At 38.9% G+C, this 22,436-nt stretch overlaps 3 protein-coding genes across 4 annotated transcripts; 2 read left to right on the forward strand and 1 right to left on the reverse strand.

Annotated features, from left to right (window-relative positions):
- The first annotated feature begins 7,836 nt into the window (after positions 1-7,836).
- Positions 7,837-10,427, forward strand: LOC103323103 (protein DEHYDRATION-INDUCED 19 homolog 4-like). Its single transcript, XM_008225061.3, has 5 exons — positions 7,837-8,132; positions 8,205-8,344; positions 9,181-9,258; positions 9,745-10,001; positions 10,109-10,427. The coding sequence occupies exons 1-5, from the start codon at positions 8,027-8,029 to the stop codon at positions 10,212-10,214; spliced, it is 687 nt and encodes a 228-aa protein (XP_008223283.2). The 5' UTR covers positions 7,837-8,026; the 3' UTR covers positions 10,215-10,427.
- A 3,143-nt stretch (positions 10,428-13,570) lies between these two features.
- On the forward strand, positions 13,571-16,230 carry LOC103323104 (protein DEHYDRATION-INDUCED 19 homolog 4-like). Of its 2 annotated transcripts, none has more exons than XM_008225062.2 (5): positions 13,571-13,930; positions 14,001-14,140; positions 15,002-15,079; positions 15,572-15,828; positions 15,936-16,230. In XM_008225062.2, the coding sequence occupies exons 1-5, from the start codon at positions 13,825-13,827 to the stop codon at positions 16,039-16,041; spliced, it is 687 nt and encodes a 228-aa protein (XP_008223284.2). In that variant the 5' UTR covers positions 13,571-13,824; the 3' UTR covers positions 16,042-16,230. The 2 variants fall into 2 exon arrangements, with proteins under 2 accessions (XP_008223284.2, XP_088901957.1); XM_089045831.1 differs by having other exon boundaries at positions 15,905-16,044.
- A 762-nt stretch (positions 16,231-16,992) lies between these two features.
- On the reverse strand, positions 16,993-20,725 carry LOC103323102 (uncharacterized). Its single transcript, XM_008225060.2, has 6 exons — positions 20,174-20,725; positions 19,575-19,786; positions 18,236-18,524; positions 18,041-18,126; positions 17,845-17,936; positions 16,993-17,759 (listed from the first exon to the last, which is right to left on the reverse strand). Exons 1-6 carry the CDS (start codon positions 20,432-20,434, stop codon positions 17,506-17,508), a joined length of 1,194 nt encoding a protein of 397 aa, XP_008223282.2. The 5' UTR covers positions 20,435-20,725; the 3' UTR covers positions 16,993-17,505.
- Positions 20,726-22,436: the final 1,711 nt, after the last annotated feature.

The following is a 22,436-nucleotide window of genomic DNA, read 5'->3' on the forward strand; positions in this document are numbered from 1 at the left end:
GTCGATGAGTGGCCTTTGGCCTACGCGAGACGTGTCAATGATAGTAGCCTATTTGGCCTATTTAAGGTGACGTGTCGATGATAGTGGCCCGTTTGGCCTATGTTCGAGACGTGTCAATGAGAGTGGCCTTTGGTTTACGCCCGAGATATGTCGATGTGTGTGACCCATTTATCCTACGCCAGAGATGTATCGATGCGATAGTGGCCCGTTTGGCCTACGTCCGGAAGCGTATTGGTGTGTGTGACCCATTTGGCCTACGTCTGGAGATGTGTCGATGATAGTTGCTGTTTGGCCTACGTACGGAGACGTGTCAATGATAATGGCCCGTTTGGCCTACGCTTCGAGACGAGTCGAGGAGAATGGCCACTTGGCCTACGCCCGAGACGTGTCGATTGCTTTTGTGAATACTCCATTGGAAAGAAAAGCTTGAACTTGTATTGATGTCTGTGCGACTACATTGCTTTATTGAACAAAAAAGATGAGTTGCATGAGTAACATCAAAAGTAACTTGTCTTCAATGGAGGTGAGGAAGGCTTAGCTGCCTACTTAGAGCCCAGCTGATAAGTGAGAAGCTTCATGGATAGTACCCCTGGAGGTGATGGGCATTCCATTGCCTTGGAACTTCCTTTCATTGAAAGATGATGAAAGGTTTGTCTTCCATAACTTGGTAGCTAGTGACGCATTGGGAGACGAAAGTCGCCTACTTGATCTTTCTCTTCAGCCCCTGGTGGTCAGCCCAGGCACTTGGAGTCAGCTAGGATCGTGTTGATCCATATGACTTTTTTCTTGAAGGCTCATTATTAGCTGCGTCACAATCCTTGATTTGCTGGATAGCCCTTATTGCCATGAATTCCGTGCAATGGCCGCTCTGACTAGATATTTAAGGTGCTTTTTCCAGTGAAGCAGTCGTTTGTGTAATGATCATGCCCTTCATGGAATGTGCAGATTTACTGGTATCCTTCTTGGTTGAGTTTCTTTAAAGGCGATGGTTTCTTCAACCAAGGCATGTCCTTAACTTGGGCTAGGATATGGTGTATCGGGATAGTGAACTTAGTGTAACTCTTCACCGGAGCACTGCTCGTGGTCGTGATCTGCGCTTGGCTTGCTCGCCACCGCTTGATCACCTTCTTCGTGGCGATCCTATCGTCCGTCCCATTGTGCGTAGCGCTCTGTAGCGAAGACTTCTACCAAGTGTTTAGCATGGAGAGATGGTCAGCTCGCGATACAACTCACATTCAGTTGGCAACCATTTCTGGAAGGCGGATGACGCAATTTGGTCATCACATCCTACAATGTTTGCCTTATTTGCTTTGAACCTCTTGATATAGTCTCAGAGGGATTCATCAAATTTCTTGTGCAGGAGGAACATAACATTAGCACGTCTTCGGCTTTGTGAAGGATCATAAGGCTCTTGAAATGCTTTAGATGGCTTTCGGGATCGGAATCTCCTTTGAAACATGTGAAAGAGAGCGTTGAGAATTGTTTCGAGGGAGCAGCTTGTTCGATTTCTGCGGTGAAAGGTGAGGAATTTGCTCGATCCATCTCAATGCATAATGCATCTTCGAAATTTCCTCCAATCTTTAAGTCTCGAAGTCGATTATTCACAAGCTTCTCAACGTCTTCCGCACACATGGTTGGTTGGCCACGTTGATGACCTTTACGACTTGGGGCGAGGCTGATTAACTTCCTCTTTGGTTTGCAAGGGCCTACTTTCTCGATTGCGCTAGGTGGCGTGTTGAGGGATTGCGCTTGCGAGGGATTTTCTGTAACTTGGCGACGAGAATTGGTTCTTCGAGAGCGAGCAGCGGAGCGCATTTCTTCATTATCTTCATTATGAGGGTTATTAAGTTGTCCTCCTTGGGGGCCTAACCTTTCGTGAATATTTCTCTGCGAGCAAGCGGCGGAGCACCTTTCTTCATGAACCTCATTGCGATGATTGTTAGTTTGACCTCCCCGGGAGCCTAGTCTTTCATGAACATTTCCTGCGGACCTAAGCGAGCGTGGATGTAACAACCTGGTCCTTAATTAATATTTAATTATTAATTTATTCAAATAAAAGACCACTATACCCATAGAATATTTTAATAGTGTAAAAGTTGACTTTTTGACTCAGGAAGGAATTTTGGGATTTGAGTTGTACCGTTGCGTAGAGCGCAACGAGATGAATCCGTAGACACGTAGTGGACTCAAATCGGAATTGTAACGAAAGAGTTACGATTAAAAGAATTTCAGTGGCATAACCGTAAATATTTTGAACTTCAGTTTATATAAACCCAGAAATTTATGGATTCGGGGGCACGGCCACCCGACTTTGAGAGCTGTTTTCTCTTAGCTCCGACCTCCGATTCAGGCAAGACCAGTTCCAAATGAACCACGAAACTTCCCTCGTCCAGCCCTAGTCCTTCACTGCCTCGATCCGCCACCATAGTCGCGAAATAGCCACGAAACAGACGGCTCGATTTTTGATGAACTTCCAACCTTTCGTTCTCTGTCGTCCGGCCACCAAATCGGACGAGTGATGTATGGTTTTCTAGTTATTTTTCATGCTCTAGTTGCTGGTTAGGTAGGATTTCAGAAATTTCAAGCGTAGATAGCTTGATTTACGAGTTAGGTTTCAGCCGATTTGAGAGCACATTTTCTGCCGCCGGCCACTTTTTAGGGTATGTTCAAGAACAAAACTTGTTCCAAATGGGGTGTTTTACTTAAGTTAGGAGTTTGGGCCAGCGGTTCGGAGTTTTTCCGGTCGCCGGAAATTGATCAAGCCACCCACGCGCTGCGGCATGTGTGGCGGCACGTGGGCAGATTGGTGAAGATCACATTCAGTTTTAGAATGATTCTTGTGTCGTCACGAGCGTGTAGGATTTCACGGATCTCAATTTGGTTAACGTTTGAACCCCTAACGGATCTCGTGCATCTTGTGTGATTTCCGGGTTCAATAGTTTTGCACCGTCGGATCGTAACCATTTTCAGATAGGTTAATCTAAACGTTCCCAGGATAGTATAGTATTTGATGGATCGTAAAACGAGTCCCGGATACTCCAGGGAATGCCAACCCTAGAACCGGTTTACAAACAATTCATGATCGAAACAAAAGAAAGAACTACGTGTGACTTGATCCCTTAGTAAGGATACGTAGGCAGCCTACGATTATCAGTGCAGCCACGAGTTAGGGCTCGTGGTTTATGTTACTCGCTTTGTGGCATTTTAGTCATTTGCGACCCACGATTACCAAGTGTCGATTTTAGATGTTTTCGACCCGGATTCCAAAGTGAAAATTGGGTCAGTCGTTTCAATTGGTATCAGATCATTAGGTTAACTTACTGTAGACATTGCATTACTTGTTCATCCTTATATTCAGAATTGCTGGGCATTTCTTATGGTTGAAAAAAATTTGTTGAGGTTTTTATTTGAAAAAGTTGTTATACATGTTATTATATATATACTTGTATGTCGAGAACTGAGGTTTAGCAAGTTGAGCATTTAATTATCTGTTTATTGATCACCTATTTATACTTGCTCATATGATTAATTGTGTTCTAAGAGTATAAATATGATATTGGAATAATATGCAAGCAGAGAGCAAGGTGGTTAATTAACTAGTTAAGTAGTTGATGCATATATTTGGTGGTTGAAAAGGAAGTAATATAACTTTTGGTTTTTATCAGATTTTGGTATATATATATATATATATGTAGATATATATGGATGCATTTTAAGCTTAGTTGAGAACCAGTTTATTGAATAAGTTCAGTTCAGAACCAGTTTATTGAAAGTTTATGTAAATAACATATTATGGTTTTCAAACCCACCATAGGGTACCCCCCAGTTGCCTTGAGATAGTTTATGCCCCACGAGTATCGGGGACGCCTGAACCGTGTGGTGCGAGGATTGCGGCTCAGGCTAACTAATGGTCCCGAGACCTGCGAGGATTGCTGCTCAGATTGAAGTTTTATCTATGAGAGATGCGAGGAATGCGGCTCGGTTAACTTTGTACTTTCGAGACCTGCGAGGATAGAATTGATGGTATTAAAGGAATTGAAAGTATTAAAGGAATTGACGGATCAGATATTGACGGATTAGATATGGGGGTACACCTAGGTGGAAAGGATTTAAGTTTTGAAATGTTTTAAAACTAAATTAATGATTTTATACAGTTACCATTATTTATTTAAACATCACAGTTGTTTTACAAGTAATAGATGGAGTATATATATACACATATATATATATATGTGTATTTACTTATGGACTTTATTTATTTTAGTTTAGTGTTCTTTAATTCATCTTAATTTATTTTATTTATGTTGTTTTATTTTATTTCATGTAAGTTGTTGGCTTTCATATTTTACTATTGGATATGGTATTAAACAGTTCCAGTAATACTAGCATATTTTGCCTCACGAGTCTTATAGTTATCCGCATCAGTGAGCAATTGCGGATCGGTTGACCAGATGTCTCCGAGTCCAGAAGGATTACAGAACAGGATGAACTATACATTCAATGTTTTTTTTTTCTTCAGCAGAACTACTATTTGATAATCATGCATAAGTAAGAATGCACGAGTTAGAACGTTTGAGGTTGCCAGAGTATTTTTATTGATCTCAAAGTTGACATGAATCTCCTTAGCAGATTGAATGATGTGATTTGTTGCAACCTGAGACTTGAGTGCTACAATGCTTGATTCCTTTTGGATACAATTCGTTACATGCTGGCAGTTGTTATACAGATATATATTTAAACATATATGCTTGTTTTATGTAGAATGTTTTTGGGAATATTCAATTTGGAAACTCTGCTGAATTTTCGTAGAAGTTGCACTTGAATTTCAGCTTAAAAAAATTAGTCTTTTGTGCCCAACATTAGCCAGTGTCGGACACTCCTAGGAAAAAGGGGATTTTAGCTAAATATCATATTAATGGTAGCAGAGTTTTGAATTTATCAGAAATTCAGTTAATTAGCAGATCTTTTCAGAGTTTTATACTTTCTTAAGCCACCTCAGGTACCCATATATACATAGGTTGCCTTCAGATTTTATTGATTGTCTTATAGATACAGTTATTGAGATGCAAGTGGTGAGTGCAGTACTAGAAGAGCGTACTTAAACACCCAAGTAGCAATCGTAGGCCCAACCTTCACCCCATCCAATGAAGGATAAGTAAATTTCGAGGACGAAATTTTATAAGGGGGTAGATTGTAACAACCCGGTCCGTAATTAATATTTAATTATTAATTTATTCCAATAAAAGACCACTATACTCCTAGAATATTTTAATAGTGTAAAAATTTATTTTTTGACTGGGAATGAATTTTGGGATTTCAGTTAAACCCTTGCGTATAGCGCAGCGAGATGAGTCCGTAGACACGTAGTGGACTCAAATCGGAGTTGTAACGAAGGAGTTACCATTAAAAGAAGTTCAGTGGCGTAACCGTAAATATTTCGAACTTCAGTTTATATAAACCCAGAAATTTTTGGATTCGGGGGCACGACCAAGCCGACTTTGGGAGCTGTTTTCTCTCAGCTCCGACCTCCGATTCAGGCAAGACCAGTGCCAAATGAACCACAGAACTTCTCTCTTCCAAGCCCAGCCTTTCATCGCCTCGATCCGCCGCCATAGTCGCTAAAACAGCCACGAAACAGCGGTCTGCATTTTTGACAAACTTCCAACCTTTCATTCTCTGTCGTCCGGCCACCAAATCAGACGAGTGAGGTATGGTTTTCTAGTTATTTTTCATGCTCTAGCTGTTGGTTGGGTAGGATTTCAGAAATTTTAAGCATAGATAGCTCGATTTATGAGTTAGGTTTCAGCCAATTTGAGAGCACAGTTTCGGCTAGTTTTGGCCACTTTTTAGGGTATGTCCAAGAACAAAACTTGTTCCAAATGGGGTGTTTTACCTAAGTTAGGAGTTTGGGCCGGCTGTTTGGAGTTTTTCCGGTTGCCGAAAATTGATCAAGCCACCCACGCGCTGCCGTGGGCAGATTGGTGGAGATCACATTCAGCTTTTAGAATGATCCTTGTGTCGTCCACGAGCGTGTAGGATTTCGCGGATCTCAATTTGGTTAACGTTTGAACCCCTAACGGATCTCGCATCTTGTGTGCTTTCCGGGTTCAATAGTTTTGCACTGTCGGATCGTAACCATTTTCAGATAGGTTAATATAGTATTTGGCGGATCGTAAAACGGAGTCCCGGATACTCCAGAATGCCAACCCTAGAACTAGGTTTATAGTAAATTCATTCTGATTAGGGGCAGAAGAAAGAACTACGTGTGGCTTGATCCCTTATTAAATAAAGATAATATCCTATTAATTCAAATATTTATCCCTATTAATTAATTGGCCAGATAAACTGGTTCAATTAAGTTAATTTAAGAGATAATCTTCTTTTTCACGTGGCGTGCCGTGATAGGGGACAAAAATATTTGCTCTCACAGTTTATTTGTTCATGTGATTGTATCATACACGTGAGGGATTTCTAATTATAAATCACAAGTGTTTATTATTTTAAACTAAACACAGTGAGTAATAAGACAGGAAATGTTATTGTATGAGAATCTTATAGTACAATTAATGTTTATAATTTAGAGTAGCAAATTCTAAATGGATGTAGTTATGAGGGTATTATTTAGGTTCAAAGTACAACTAGCACATTAATTAAAACATCCTATATACATACAATAGGACTCATAATTATGTAGGACACCAACTCTTTAAATGAGGAACAATATTGACCTGATATTAGTACGGAATACATTTATAGCACATAGATGTCTTGTATGGTTAGAGCATCTAATTCTTCAATTCAGTTAATGCAATATCATGAAAAAGAATGAAAAATATGAAAACATGTGAAAAATGTCTATGCATTTATTATATGAAAGAAAAAAGGCATGTTTTGAACATTTTCAAGGTAGGTTTTGTTTTTCCAAAATTAAATTAAATGTTTGAAGAGCCAAAGTCACCTTACTACTTTTGAAGAGAGAGAAAGATGCTCTTACTTCACAATATCACTCAATGCTCGAAAATTTCTGTATTTTTTGGCCATCTTTCAACTGCCGTTCATTGAAAAAATCATCCAAGATGTGAAAAATTACAATTCTTTAAATCAAAATGATATGATTGCATGAGTAACTTGCTAAATGATTTTTGGTTTGGAAATATTTTTACTCACCACTTTAACCTAAAATGTACCCTCATTATCATTCTCAACACTTGACATATATTCATAGGCATAACCATAGTTAACTATTTTCTTTATATTTGTGTAACTATGTCTATACTCATGGATATGTGTGAAGTGTTGAGAATGATTATGATGGTACACCTTGGATTAAAGTGTTGAGCAAAAATAAAGACATCTTTATTAAAGAAAGCATTCTATACTTGAATAAACATCTAAAATGATTTTCCTTTTATGAGGTGTTTATTAATTCGTAATTGGAATCAAAATGGTTTTCCTGTTTCCCTTTGCAGTGTTAATTTCGAGCAAAAGAAGTTGAAATGGATTTGGATTTACATAACTTAGTCCAATCCAAACCAATTTTCACTAATTTCTCCAAAGCGTGCGGGGCCCATACAGTTCTAATCAAAACGTGCGCGAGAAGAAAACCGCGTTAAGCCACGAATATAAAACAAAAAATCGAAAAAAAAAAACTCTGAAATCACGACCTCCACACGTGTGAATGACATTCACACACACGCTGTCTGTCCAATGAAATCCTTCCACCTGTATAAAAAACGCATGGCTCTGGTAGTTAGGGGCATTTCCGAAATTAACAGGAAATCCACGGGCTATTTCCACCACGTAGGGACTATAAAATAAAGCTTAACCCCTACCGGAAGTTCGGTAGAGAGTCTTCTGTGTTCTCTCTCACGCTATTTCTCGGTCGCTTCCTCACTCACACCACCACACACACACACACACACACTCGCTTTTTCTCTCGTCGTCTTCAATCTTTCTAGGGTTTTATAAATTCGGACCCAAATTCGATTTGAGCTCCCAATTCGCCATCGCCTTGATTGAATAGTGTATGTGTATCAAGATGGAGTCTGATAATTCGTGGAGCAGTCTCTTCTCGAGCTCTTCGTCGAGGCGGTACCAATCTCGATCCGGTCACTTTTCCCAAACTAACCCAGGTTCGCGTCATTTTTTTTGGTTTTTTGGTGTTCTGTGAATTTGTTTGGTGCTGATGGTTGTGGTCGTTGCAGATCTGTTTGCGCACGACGAAACTGATGGAGACGATGAGTTAAAGGCCGAGTTTTTATGCCCTTTTTGCGCTGAGGATTTTGATGTTGTTGGGCTTTGTTGCCACATCGATGAGGAACATCCGGTGGAGGCTAAGAACGGGGTATGTAATTCAATTTTTTGAATTTAGTTAATTTTGAAGTTTTGCACTTTTAATCGATTAGTTCCAGCTAGCTTTGCTTTTAGAAATTTGGAAGAGTACACGATCTCTGAAGGTTTTCTTTTGTTTTTCTCCTAGAAATGTTAATGTTTGCGTTTTGATGATCGTTCAGTTCTCATTTTAGCTTAGAAAGGAACATTTTATTTGCATAATTTACAAAGACACTCATGATTCCGTACAGATTGAACAAACTTTAGGGGAGGAAATCTATCATTGTGATAGCATTCAAAGGGATGCTAGTGGTTTACCTGGTTTTTTGTCATTTGGCTGTGGTTTTGAATGGGTTGGACTGGACTTTCCTTTGAGTAGGTTTGAGTTGCAACTAAGAGGTACTTTCATTGAGATGGGTTTGTTATGACTGGTGATGGGGTGCATGAGGTAGATGATGGTGAGACAAGAGGGTTAATCATCTTAGTATTTGATTTTTGTTTGAAGCCTTTTAGAAAGGCAATGTTGGAATTTTCCTTGTTAGTGTTGTGCGTGGTATGCTCAACACTAGACTGGTATATGGCTTTGAGTGTGACCTATGGGTTTGAGCCAGTCTGTTGGAGCTCGGTTAGTCAGGTCAACCTTGTAGTTACCTTTCTTTGTTAATTTACAGATAGTTAATATTGCATGTGTAATTGTTTTCTTAAATTGAATAAAAAGGTAGGACTGGTTCACATGGTTGTTTATGAACGTGCCCTTTGTTACCATTTATAATTTTCATCTCTCTTGGATTATTTATGAACTAGCCCATTGTTATTGTTTTGAATGTTCTGTTTTCATTTTTTTTCCAGGTCTGTCCAGTTTGTGCCAAAAGGGTGGGAGCAAACCTTGTGAGCCATATTACCACGCAACATGGGAGTTTGTTAAAGATATCCTTTGGTGAATTTCACTTTAGTTTTGAATTTTTCCATGCTTGGTTTGGTTATCATTTACATACATGCTTATTGTATCTACATCTGGAGGTTGAATTCCTTATCAAATGAACACTTTTGAAAGAAATAAGTGTGATTTAGAAAAGCCAACTTTTGTTGTATTTAATTTTAATGGCAACATATGGGTATTACAGTCAGAAATGGTGGTTTTGTTAAAAATATGGCCTTTATCTTAGATTCACTCTTGCATATTTTCATGTATCTGGTCAGCACACTGACCAGTTATCATAGTGTTGTTGAGTGTCACCTTCAACTTGTTCCCTTTGTTAGACTCTTCATTTGCACCTGTCACTCCTATTCTAGAATGGCCATTTATTGCATTGAAACTTGGATAACTTTCACTTCCATGTTTATTTATGTTTTGGTCATATTTCCTTTTGAAGTCTGGAGTATGAAGTGATGTGTTCCTTGACTATAGATTACGTTCAGCGCAAGAGGAAATTTCGCAGGGGATCTAATTCAACATTTTCTATATTAAGGAAAGAGCTTCGAGAAGGAAGTTTACAAGCCCTTCTCGGAGGTTCTTCTTTCCTTGTTTCTTCAAACACGGAAGCTGATCCTTTGCTGTCTTCCTTTATATATAACCCACCCACAGTTGATGAGGATGTGAGCGCACAACCCGATCCTTTTGTCGGAGCTTCTTTTGTAAAGGAAAGCACAAAGGAAGAGTTCTTGGAAAGGTATGAGCACTAGCATGACTTTGAGTTTATTTATTTGTTTTTGTTCTATGTGGTGAATTTACTATGATTTCTATAGAGTTTTAACGCTGGCTGGTCTATGATGACAGAATTGTGCAACAACCACCGCTATCACATAAGGACCAAGAAGAGAAGGCGCGGAAGTGTGAGTTTGTTCAAGGATTGCTGATGTCCACCATCCTGGATGACTTATGAGTTAGAAGAGGGTGTAGTGGGGAGAGATACGGAATTGACAAGTTAGGACCAGAGCGCAGAGCCCAAGTAATATGAGGGAACTAAGTCGCGTGCTATTTATGTATCAACGGGTAATAGTTAGATCTGAACAAGCATGTATTCGTATTGTACTCGGAGCTTTATGTGTATAATGGAAATATGAAATAAATTTATCCACTTTTGCCTTTTGCTTTCTATATGTTCTTGATAACTTGCCAAAGGTTATTTTGGAATTAATGCGCACTGATCATAAGTTGGTAACTTAAAAATTCATATAGGATGGGGGAAACTTTTCATGTCACTAGATTCTGTCAAAGGAGAGAATTTTTTGTTCTACAAAGAAATGCAGAAATTGGAAGGTGCTAGACTAGATTTGACAATGCAGCCTAGGTTGGTTCTGTGAACCTGCGTAAATGAAAATGATTGTGGGAAAGGGGTAGATGGCAAAATTGGAGGAGTGGGAGAAACTCATCTAGGATTTCCGATACAGTTTTGATGCCGGCTAAAACTGGCCCACACTACCGAGATTAGATTCATGCATAAATTCTCACATTTCCAATTGTCCTCCCGATAACCCGCAATCACAAGCTGACAAGCGGAAAAGTTGTTAAATGTGGAATCTCGCGTTTGGTTTGGGATTGCAAAATAGTGCTATTCATATTTCACACAAGTATTTCTCTCTGCCAAGACTCTACTCACCAAATCTAGCCCTTTCTTCCTTCCAAATAATTAAGTCTTTACCTTAGGGCAAGTTTGTGGGATGGAGGATAATCCCTTTGCCTAAAGAGCTCTTGGCCTTGTACGCCATCCCTCAACTAGATAAGGTCTGAGATAGCCCTAATCAATCTAATTCTTGAATTTTCAAGCTTAGAAATTTGGATTTTATGAAGTCATGAAATGAAATAATTTCAAGACCTATACTAAAGGGAAGTCGAAAACCGAAATAATTCCAATATTCATTCAAAATAAGTAAACATGCCACTGAATAATCAAAATAATTCCAATATTTATTTCAGGTAACCGAAAAAACCAACCGACAATTTAGACCCAAAAACCGCAAAAATCAACCGATAATTTACCGCAATAGAACCGCAATCTCGGGAAACCGAACCGTATTTGCGGTATGAAGAATCGAACCTCATTTGCGGTTGTGGTATTTGATTTTCAAAACTTGCGGTTACTGCAAACCGCGACTATATTTATAAATAAATAAAAAATTGCATTTTGTAGATAGCATTGGTGCTCAAACAATACAACGGGGTCCTTCAAATCTACACACCACCACCAACACTTGAGTTTGTAACTTTAATTTGTAACATTGGTGCATTACATTTTCCTTTTAGTTTGTAACTTTAATTAACTTTGAATTGGATTTTTCCTTTGGGTTGTAACTTTAATTCATTTTGCATTGCATTTTCCTTTTGATTTGTAACTTTAAAGGATTTGTAATTGGAATGCTTGAGAAGTTGAGGTTGTGAATGCTTGAGAAGTTTAACTTTAATTGGAATGCTTAGAATTGTAACTTTAATTTTCTTTAGGTTGTGAATGCTTGATAAGTTGAGGTTGTGAATTTATTTATTTAGGTTGTGAATTTATATTTTTGGGTTAAAGTATGTTTGAAATCAAAAGGCTTCAAAAGAAGCATCAAAATTAGATCTAAAATGTAGATTGAATTTTTATGACACAAAAAGAACTTGCGGTTTTAAACCGATAATTCACGGTAACCGACCGCTTTTTACGGTTTTAAAAATCACCATACCATAAATAGTCGGTCGGTTTGCGGTTTGAACAAAAATTCACAGTTACCGAACCGCAACCATCCCTAAGTAAACATGCCACCCAAGGGATTGGTCAAGCCACAAATATTAAACATAAAACCAAGGATTAAAATATCGGCCGTGCAGATAATATCGGGCCTCCAATTTATAGATATTTTGAGGGATATATCGTTATCGTTTTGGGTATTGGGAAAAAATCAACAAAAATGACAGATATAGGCATTGAAACACATAATTTTGGTGTAAAACTTTCATAGATATTATGTACATTGTCAATGAATGTATTGAATAAATAAAACTCAAAATTTACTAAAATAAGATATATATATATATATACAATCCCCTTCTATTGAGGGATCCTCAAATAATTTTATTTGAGGGAATACCCTACAATTTTTTCCAATGATCAAAACCATCTATTTTTTAGGTCTTCATTCATAGATCATCCTTACAAAAAATTAGACAATTTGGAAACTGTTTCGACATCCAATTGTGTCCTACAAAATCAATGAACACAATTTCAAGAAAGTACTAAAATTTCAATAACTCAATTGAATGATCAAATGATATCGGATTCAAGTGATTTTTTGTAGAGATGATCTTTGAATGTGTATCTACAAAATAGACGGTTTGGATTAGTGAAATACAATCCGCCCTATGTCCCTCAAATAAGCTTATTTGAGGATCCTCAATAAGATATATATATATATATATATATATAATGAAATATAAGTGGTATGTAATACGCGTTAATGAAAAGTTTGAAAATAAAAAGTTGATTAGAATGAATAAACCATGCATAAATCTATAGTTTATTTGAACATTGAATTACAATTTAGATGAGTGTCCAACTACATAAATGAAGAGCTCCTATGAGGTTCAAACAATGTGGAACAACCATCTAGATTTATACAATAATCATACCAAGTCATGTAACCCGAGTAGTTTGTAAGCCATGTTTGAACATGGTGCACATATGTCTCTCTTGAGCTCCCTACTATCCTCCCATATATGAGATAGTTAGGATTAACCCAACTAGTAGGTCCATAATCTGTTTCATCATCTTGAGCTCCATATCTAATTCTACTATAATCAGACATAACATAACTATAGCCATCATAAGATTCATTTAAGTTAGTACTAGGTCTAGATTCTTTTGATGCATACTCCAAAACATCCTTTGAATTGAATATTGCCAAAAGCCTTCACGCATATATCTAATCACTGCACATATACCTCCAAAAAATCTTTTCAATTTCAATTTGCTTCAAAACTTTTGAATTGTTTTGGGTTTTGTTATGGGTATCGGAAATATCGGGAATATCGGCAAAATATCGGGGATATCGCACTTATCGGGGATATATCGTCGATATCGGGGAAGATATGACCTTACCTCTCAATATCACGATTTAAAATATCGATATATCGGCCGATATTTCAATTCTTACATAAAACGCCTCTAAAATGACGACCTCCACACATGTGAATGACATTCACACATGCTATCTGTCTAATCAAATCCTTGCACCTGTCTAAAAATCGCATGGCTCAGATAGTTAGGGGTATCTACGAAATTAACAGAAAATCCGCGGGCTATTTCCGCCACGCGGGGACTATAACAGCAGGGTAAACCGTACCGGAGGTTCGGTAGAGAGACTTCTGTGTTCTCTCCCAAGCTATTTCTTGGTCGTTTCCTCACACTCGCACCACACACGCACACACTCGCTTCATCTCTGGTCGTCTTCAATCTTTCTAGGGTTTTATAAATTTGGACTTTGAGCTCCCAATTCGCCATCGCCTTGATTGAATTGTGTATGTGTATCAAGATGGAGTCTGATAATTCGTGGAGCAGTCTCTTCTCGAGCTCTTCGTCGAGGCGGTACCAATCTCGATCCGGTCACTTTTCCCAAACTACCCCAGGTTTGCGTCATTTTTCTTGTTTTCGGTGTTTTGTGAATGTGTTTGGTGCTGATGGTTGCGGGTGTTGCAGATCTATTTGCGCACGACGAAACTGATGGAGACGATGAGTTAAAGGCCGAGTTTTTGTGCCCTTTTTGCGCCGAGGATTTTGATGTCGTTGGGCTTTGTTGCCACTTCGATGAGGAACATCCGGTGGAGGCTAAGAACGGGGTATGTAATTCAATTTTTTGAATTTAGTTAATTTTGAAGTTTTGCACTCTTAATCGATTAGTTCCAGCTGGCTTTGCTTTTAGAAATTTGGAAAAGTACGAGCTCTCAAGGTTTTCTTTTGTTTTTGCTCTAGAAATTTTAGTGTTTTCCCCTAGAAATGTTAGTGTAAGCATTTTGATGGTCGTTCAGTTCTCAATTTATCTTAGAAAGGAACATTTTATTTGCATAATTTACGAAGAAACTCATGATTCTGTAGAGATTGAGCGAACTTCAGGGGAGGAAATCTATCATTGTGATAGCATTCAAAGGGATGCTAGTGGTTTACTTGGTTTTTTGTCATTTGGCTGTGGTTTTGAATGGGTTTGGTTGAGTTGGACTTCCCTTTGAGTAGGTTTGAGTTGCAACTTAGAGGTACTTTCATGGAGGTGGGTTTGTAATGACTGATGATGGGGTGCATGGGGCAGATGATGGTGAGACAAGAGGGTTAATCATCTTAGTATTTGATTTTTGTTTGAAGCCTTTTAGAAAGGCAATGTTGGAATTTTCCTTGTTAGTGTTGTGCGTGGTATGCTCAACACTAGACTGGTATATGGGCTTGAGTGTGACCTATGGCTATGAGCTAGTCTGTAGGAGCTCGGTTAGTCAGGTCAACCTTGTAGTTATCTTTCTTCATTAATGTACTGATAGTTAATCTTGCATGTGTAATTGTTTTCTTAAATTGAATAAAAAAGGAAGGAATGGTTCACTTGGGTTGTTTATGAACGTGCCCATTGTTACTATTTATAATTTTCCTTTCTCTTGGATTGTTTATGAACTAGCCTATTGTTATTGTTTTGAATGTTCTGCTTTTTTTTCTTCCAGGTCTGTCCAGTTTGTTCCAAAAGGGTGGGAGCAAATCTTGTGAGCCATATTACCACGCAACATGGGAGTTTGTTAAAGATATCCTTTGGTGAATTTCACTTTAGTTTTGAATTTTTCCATGCTTGGTTTGGTTATCATTTACATACATGCTTATTATATCTATATCTAGGGGGTTGAATTTGTTATCAAATGAACACTTTTGAAAGAAATAAGTGTGATTTAGAAAAGCCCGCTTTTGCTGTATTTGATTTTAATTGCAGAACATATGGGTATGACAGTTAGAAGTGGTTGTTTCTTAAAAAATACGGCCTTTATCTTCGGTTCACTCTTGCATATTTTCATGTATCTGGCCAGCACACTGACTAGTTATCATCAGTGTTGTTGAGTATCACCTTCACCTTGTTCCCTTTGTTAGACTCTTCATTTGCACCAGTCACTCCTATTCTAGAATGGCCATTTATTGCATCAAAACTTGGATAACTTTCACTCCCATGTTTATTTATGTTTTGGTCATATTTCCTTTTGAAGTCTGTAGTATAAAGTGATGTGTTCCTTGACACTATAGATTACGTTCAGCGCAAGAGGAAATTTCGCAGGGGATCCAATTCAACATTCTCTTTATTAAGGAAAGAGCTTCGAGAAGGAAGTTTACAAGCCCTTCTTGGAGGTTCTTCTTTCCTTGTTTCTTCAAACACAGAAGCTGATCCTTTGCTGTCTTCCTTTATATATAACCCTCACACAGTTGATGAGGATGTGAGCTCACAACCCCGTCCTTTAGTTGAAACTTCTTTTGTAAAGGAAAGCACAAAGGAAGAGTTCTCGGAAAGGTATGAGCATTAGCATGACTTTGAGTCTACTTATTTGTTTTTGTTGTATGCGGTGAACTTACTATGATTTCTATAGAGTTTTAACGCTGGGTGGTCAATGATGACAGAACCCTGCAACCACCACCGCTATCGCATAAGGACCAAGAAGAAAAGGGGCGGAAGTGTGAGTTTGTTCGAGGATTGCTGATGTCCACCATCCTTGATGACTTATGAGCTAGAAGGGGGTGTAGTGGGGAGAGATATTTTATTGATAAGTTAGGACCGGAGCGCAGAGCCCAAGTAATACGAGGGAAGTTGTGCTAATTTATGTAACAACCGGTAATAGTTAGATCAGAACAAGTATGTATTCGTATTGTACTCGGAGCTTTATGTGTATAATGGAAATATGAAATAATTTATTCAGTTTGCCTTTTGCTTTCTACATGTTCATGATAACTTGCCAAAGGTTATCTAGGAATTAATGCGCACTGATCATAATAAGTTGGTGACCTAAAAATTCAAATAGAATGGGGGGAAACTTCTCATGTCACTAGATTCTGTAAAAGGAGAGAATTTTTCGTTCTACAAAGGAATGCAGAAATTGGACGTTGCTATACTAGATTTGACAATGTAACCTTGGTTGGTTCAATGAAAATGACCGTAGAAGAGGGGCAGATGGCAAAATTGGAGTGGAAGAAATTAATTTAGGATTTCAATGGAGTTTTGATGCCGGCTAAAACTGGCCCACACTACGAGATTAAATTCATGCATAAAAGGCTCACATGATTATTGAGTGTTACCAAAATTTTCTTATATACAAAAGGAAAGTGAGGAATCAAAATAATTCCAATATTCATTCAAGATAAGTAAACATGACACTGAAGGATCAAAATAATTCCAATATTCATCCCAGGTAAGTAAAGTAGACATGCCACCTAAGGGGATGGGACTTACTCGCTTCTACTTCAAGTTCAAGGCAGACAGCCCAAATCCATCTGGCACGATGTGCCATTTGGAGAACGAATATGAATGCAAGGACTCCCACATTATTCATCCGATGATATTCACTTATTAGTTCGCCACGCGATCACATCATACATAACACAACATGTTCGTCTTGAACTGAACTGTCCATTCTTACACATGCTAAGATTAAACATACTAAACAAAAGGCACCTATACATATATATACAAACATCAGTAATTTTTTTATTTCTTTTTCATTATCATCATCATCTAGATAGTAATTAAAAAAATAGAGTCAATAGCTACAAACATGTTCCTAAGAGATCTCATCACCCTAAACTTCGAAATAGCAAATAGACTAAGAAGAGCTGTCATCATAATGCCTGATGCAACGCATGACGCCCATTCTGAAGCACACTCCCCAAATTAAAAGGCCTTTATTAATGATAGTTTCATCACTATTCTTCTTTCGGCCTATCAAGCAAAGCCCTCACAAAGCACAATCACACGCTTTCATAATCCTGCTTTGATGTAATATAGATTTCAATGGGCCAAATCTACGTAATATAACGACAGGAGTGAGTGCCAACAGTGTTATCCAACCAATAACATGAAAAACCGGCCAGTGAATAGGGTTTATCCTCATCAGTAGGTTATATCCCATCTGTATTGGGATGATAACTGCAAGCTGACTAGAGATAACTGCACGCTGACTAGAGATAACTCTCATCCTCACCTCCTGGGTGTGCTGTGTGACACAAAGAAATTGAAATCCGGATGATTAACTTGCAGTAGCCTGAGCCAGTTGTCAGCTGCTCTCAATAGAGAATTAGCCTTTTGACACTCGTGAACTCCATTAAGATTCCAAAAGGAAACCTTGAACTTGTAGGAAGCAAGCCCAAAGATTGGCAACGAGTGCTTGAAGGTTGCATTCTGTACCTCTCTAGCTTGTGCACCACTAAACCGAAGCCTATCAGTGCTTGTACCTGCCCCAGCGCCCAGACAATATCATTAACCATAACGAAACTTGCAAAACACACAAGTAGGGAGAGAGGGAGAGAGTGATGGTACCCTTTATGGGAGTCGACAGGGAATGAAAGGTTAAGAAGCAGGCATCCAGGCTCTGTAATGTTGGACCTGTAGGTATCCTATATATCGGATACCTTTATCAAGAATTTACACAGAATTTTTTTCAGATTTATGATCACATTTGTATCAATCCTCTGTTGTATAATCACTGGACTGGGCAAGGGTATAAAATGCATACCATGCTACAGAAACCCAACTAGAAGGTGATAAATCACAGCTCCTGTATGTTCTCAGCTCTGGAAATTGAGATGCAAGAACTGAAATCTGTTGGATGCAAGTGGTGAATGTATGTTACAATCAAATTCAAAAGGAAAAAAATAAAATAAAAATCAAATTCAATGTGGTAAGTGTTCTGAGAAGATCAATGACTTGCCTTATCAGCCAAAGGTTCACGACCAAATGGTTGATCATGCTCCATATATTGAAATATAAGCTGACCAGGAGGGTTGCAAACCTCACCACTTTCGTCACTTGAGGAACCATTGAAGGGTTTATTCCTTGGTAAGGCTCTATTACAACCATGGCCATTTACATCTGCAACATTCTGCCAACTTAAAGCACTGTAAGGAGCACCATTTAATCCTCTTTCTGTTCCATAATCACTGCTTCCATCGCTACTTGTCTCCCTAGATGACTCTGCATCACTCTCATCACCAGGCCTCCTGTAACAAGATGCACACAAGAAGAGTTACTAACCAACAGATTGATCGCCTCTAAATGAACATTGAGCTTGTGTTCTTCTGTACAAAATTTATTCACGGCTAAGGAATATGTAATTCGTTGGCTCCAGTACTAGCATATTTCACTAAAGCCAAGAATAATACAGTTCAAACTAGCTATTAGCATGCAACTCTGGGCAACATTTTGCCAAGCCAAGGTGAGATTATGCCAAAAACTGTAAGACATTCACTTTACCACAAAGTAACACCATATCCAAGTACCACATCATGCATCATATCAAAGATCTTTTCATCCACTGCCTATAAGATGCCTCACCTGATGAATGGACCAAACCCCATTACACTGCCATAATTCGTCTTCACAACCTAATTTCAAAATATATCTTTCCCACTGCCTATTAACACCTCCATCTTCCCCACAGAGCTTGATAATAACACATTAACTATCCTCATATACTGCAAGATTCAGCTACATTTAAAACAAATTGTAACACAACCAACAAAGTGGTATCCACAATCGCCTTGACCATTCCATTCAAAGAATTGATGGATTTCGTTAAATAGTTTTTAGGCTACAAGTGAAGGGGCTGTAAATGAAGACATTAAAATTTCAGAACACTGTAACATACAAATACAATTAGGATTTCAGGACATTGTAATAGACAGATATAATCAGGGCAAGTAGGCAACTAAATCTCAGAGAGTGACTCAACAAAGAGATCATATACAACAACCTCAAATGAAGTGCAAGGAATCCAACAATGATAATAAAAAGAATTAATCACACCAAAATGCACAGCACGCTCCATCTGCTTCAGTCAGTAAATTCAAATTTCCATCAGATTTTCCCCACAAAATGACATTTATGTCAACCCATAAACTAAACACAATAAAGGATGAACAGTAACATTAAAGCATGAACTTTGCACAGAGTTTAGCAACTACAAACATAAACTATAATCTAGAGTGCTTAAGTAGAAAAATCACACAGACTGAATTGATTGAAAGTGTTACGTTTACGATATTGCTGACCTTATTCTTGTGGAGGGCTTTGATGGGTCTACATAGAGCTGAATAGCAGACAAATAAGGAACATAGTACTGGATAACAGAGTCACTCCCATTTAACAAAAGCGGGACACCTGCACCGTACGCACTCCACTCCTTGAAAGACTCCCATAAATCTCCAAGAACAAAGTAGGGATGTAACTCTGGCTCATGAGTCCTCCATCTCCTCACGCTTGTCTATCCATCACCAAAATGGGACCTCATTAGAAACGCATGTACAATTACAGTAACAACATACCAAACCCACAACAGGAAATTGCCATATAAAATTGAAAACCCAATACGTATGATTCTTCAAGTAGAAAACTTTAACTAAAGTTTGACAGATAAGTTGTATTCAGCTCAATTTGGAGTGTTTTGAAGTGATACAGATAACCAATTTGAAAATTCTCAGCAATGCCACTAAATATACACAATTCCTCGCCTAAATTTCCATAATCTGGGTTGTTTGAGAGTCCAATTAACCATTATTTTCTAGCAAACTCAAACAAAGCCTCACAGCCCATAACACAAGTAATGCAAGTAATGATTTTTCTTCTATATTTCATGATGATTTTGCAATACCTTGGGGATATACTGAGCCTGAACCACGGGCGTGGTGTACTCCAAGAACCGATCCAAATTCGTGGCATCGGTGAGCACTGCCCGACCCGACCCGGAACTGTGCGACGTCGCACAGTCGTCGGACTCCACAGACTGCCTTTGATGCTTCTCCTGCTCTAGCTTTTGTCGCTGCTGCTGCTGTCGTTGTCGTATCGCTGGCGGGTTGTAGAACCGGTTCTCAACCCGAGTCCGACCGATCGAGACGCCGCCGTAGCCTGACATTGCCTAAAAATAAAACCAGTATACGGTGTCGTATCGAGGCGAAACTGTTTCGAGAGTATGGTTTTGAGCAGACGATAGCTGAAAGGGGTTTTTGAGGGAAAGCGAAGAATCCAGAAGAACTTGTGGTCTTGTGGGTTTGTTCCTGAAGGGCTTTCTATATATGCTGGATGCGCAATTACGATAATGTCCTTCCCTGTTCGAGATTGACGGACTTGTCCAGCTTCGAAGTGGAAACTGGAATGTATAGTCTCCACGCTCCCTGATTCTGCGAATCTACTTTCAGATGCGTTCTTCAGGGCAAGTGGGTGGGCCTGAACCAGCCCAATTTAGCTGGGTCTAGTGGGCCTTGACCCGACCCGTTAAAAGACTTGATTGCCCCTCATAGTGAATACATAGAGGCGTAGGCAAAGTAATTCTATCGAGTTTGATGGTCGTTGTATTTACTGTATTGGTGACAAAAGCTTGAATCAGTCGTCTATGAAATTGGGCTTTTATAACTCATGGGGTATTTATGAGAATTGCCAAGTGGTTTACAATAATAAAGAAATCAGATAGCTGATACCATTTGTTTTTTTTTTTTTTACCAAACACGCAATAGCATTTTATTAGATCAATTAAAAAAGTACATTGGGAGCAATCTCGATTAGCAATACGACAGATATGGGAAAAGTTTTCCAGTGACTAAAGTAAGCTCTAGAGCGGAAACAATCTGGAAAGAATAAATAACAAAGAACTTGTTTAAAAACCCCTATATACCGCCTAAGTTGTCTTAGATCAAGTCAATTACATTAAGGATAAAACTTGGCCGCCAACAGAACTCTAGAGAAACTAGAGCAACTCACAAATTCAACAAAATTTTTGGAATTACAAGAGAAAACCAGACAACTCATAGAGTTTCTGGACTTTAATACCAAACCACACCAAATCTAAGAAACCAAACAACACTGACTAAAGTATAACTTCGGTTGCTAAAAAATAGCTGACTATCACTCTCTCTCTCTACTAGTCCCTAACCCTTCAACGCTGCTTTTGGGGGGGAGGTGGTCCCCCTCCTCCCCTCCCCTCATCTTCCTCCTTTTTTGTCCTTCCCCCTTTTCCCTCCTCTTCCTTTCTTGCTGTTTATCTCTCCTTGTTTCCCTTTTTCTTTTACTGTTTCCTCCTCACCCTCCGTGGTGATTTTGCCTCACCCTCTGTGGTCCCCACCCAAAATGGGTGTTTTTCCCCTGAGCTTTGTCTCAGATCTGGGGCCTCTTGCCTCCACTTTGGTTTCCTTTAGTTTTTTTTTTCTTCTGTTTTTCCTCAAGTTAAGCCTACTATATGAGACCCTTTATCTCCCATCTCATTTCTTCCCCAGCCACCTTTAATTTTCACTCTCCACTTCTTACATCTACACTCTCCTCATCTCTTCTATGTAATGGTGCTGTCCATCCATGGCCAGCAACTTCATCTGGGCGTTTGTTCTCAACTACCACAGTTTGCTCCTCGTTCCTCGCCCACCGCTCCCGTTGTTCTTCCTCGGTGGTGTGTGGTGTGTTAAAGTTCATCCTGCACTTCACACTTAGATTATGGGAGCGCTTCTGTGCAAGTGGCCTGCTCACCCCCATCTTCCGTTGGCCTCTTTGATACCCCCTGGTGTCGGTTACTCTTCCTTAGTGGTGGCAGATCTGTTTCTAGTGGTGTTGTAGGCATGCTATGAGTGGCTGCTCCTGTGTTCTAGATCTAGGGTTTCTTTGTTTAATATTTTATGGGCTTTTGTTGTTTATTTGGTTTTCTATCCTTGAGCGTGCTATATGTGTTGGTATTGGGCTGCATTGGAAATGAGTTTTCTCAATTTGTAATGTTTCCCACTATTAATGAATAGTATTCCCTGAACAAAAAAAAAAAAACAACACTGACTAAAGGAGCAGCAACACTTTACTCTACAAATGATGCACAACCAAAGCCATCTAGATCCATAACAGAGACAACCAGATCTGTCAAGGGGAGAGAAGAGAAGAGCATC

Source organism: Prunus mume, linkage group LG2 (assembly GCF_029339155.1).
Source record: "Prunus mume cultivar Tortuosa linkage group LG2, ASM2933915v1, whole genome shotgun sequence".
Classification (NCBI taxonomy): Eukaryota; Viridiplantae; Streptophyta; class Magnoliopsida; order Rosales; family Rosaceae; genus Prunus; species Prunus mume.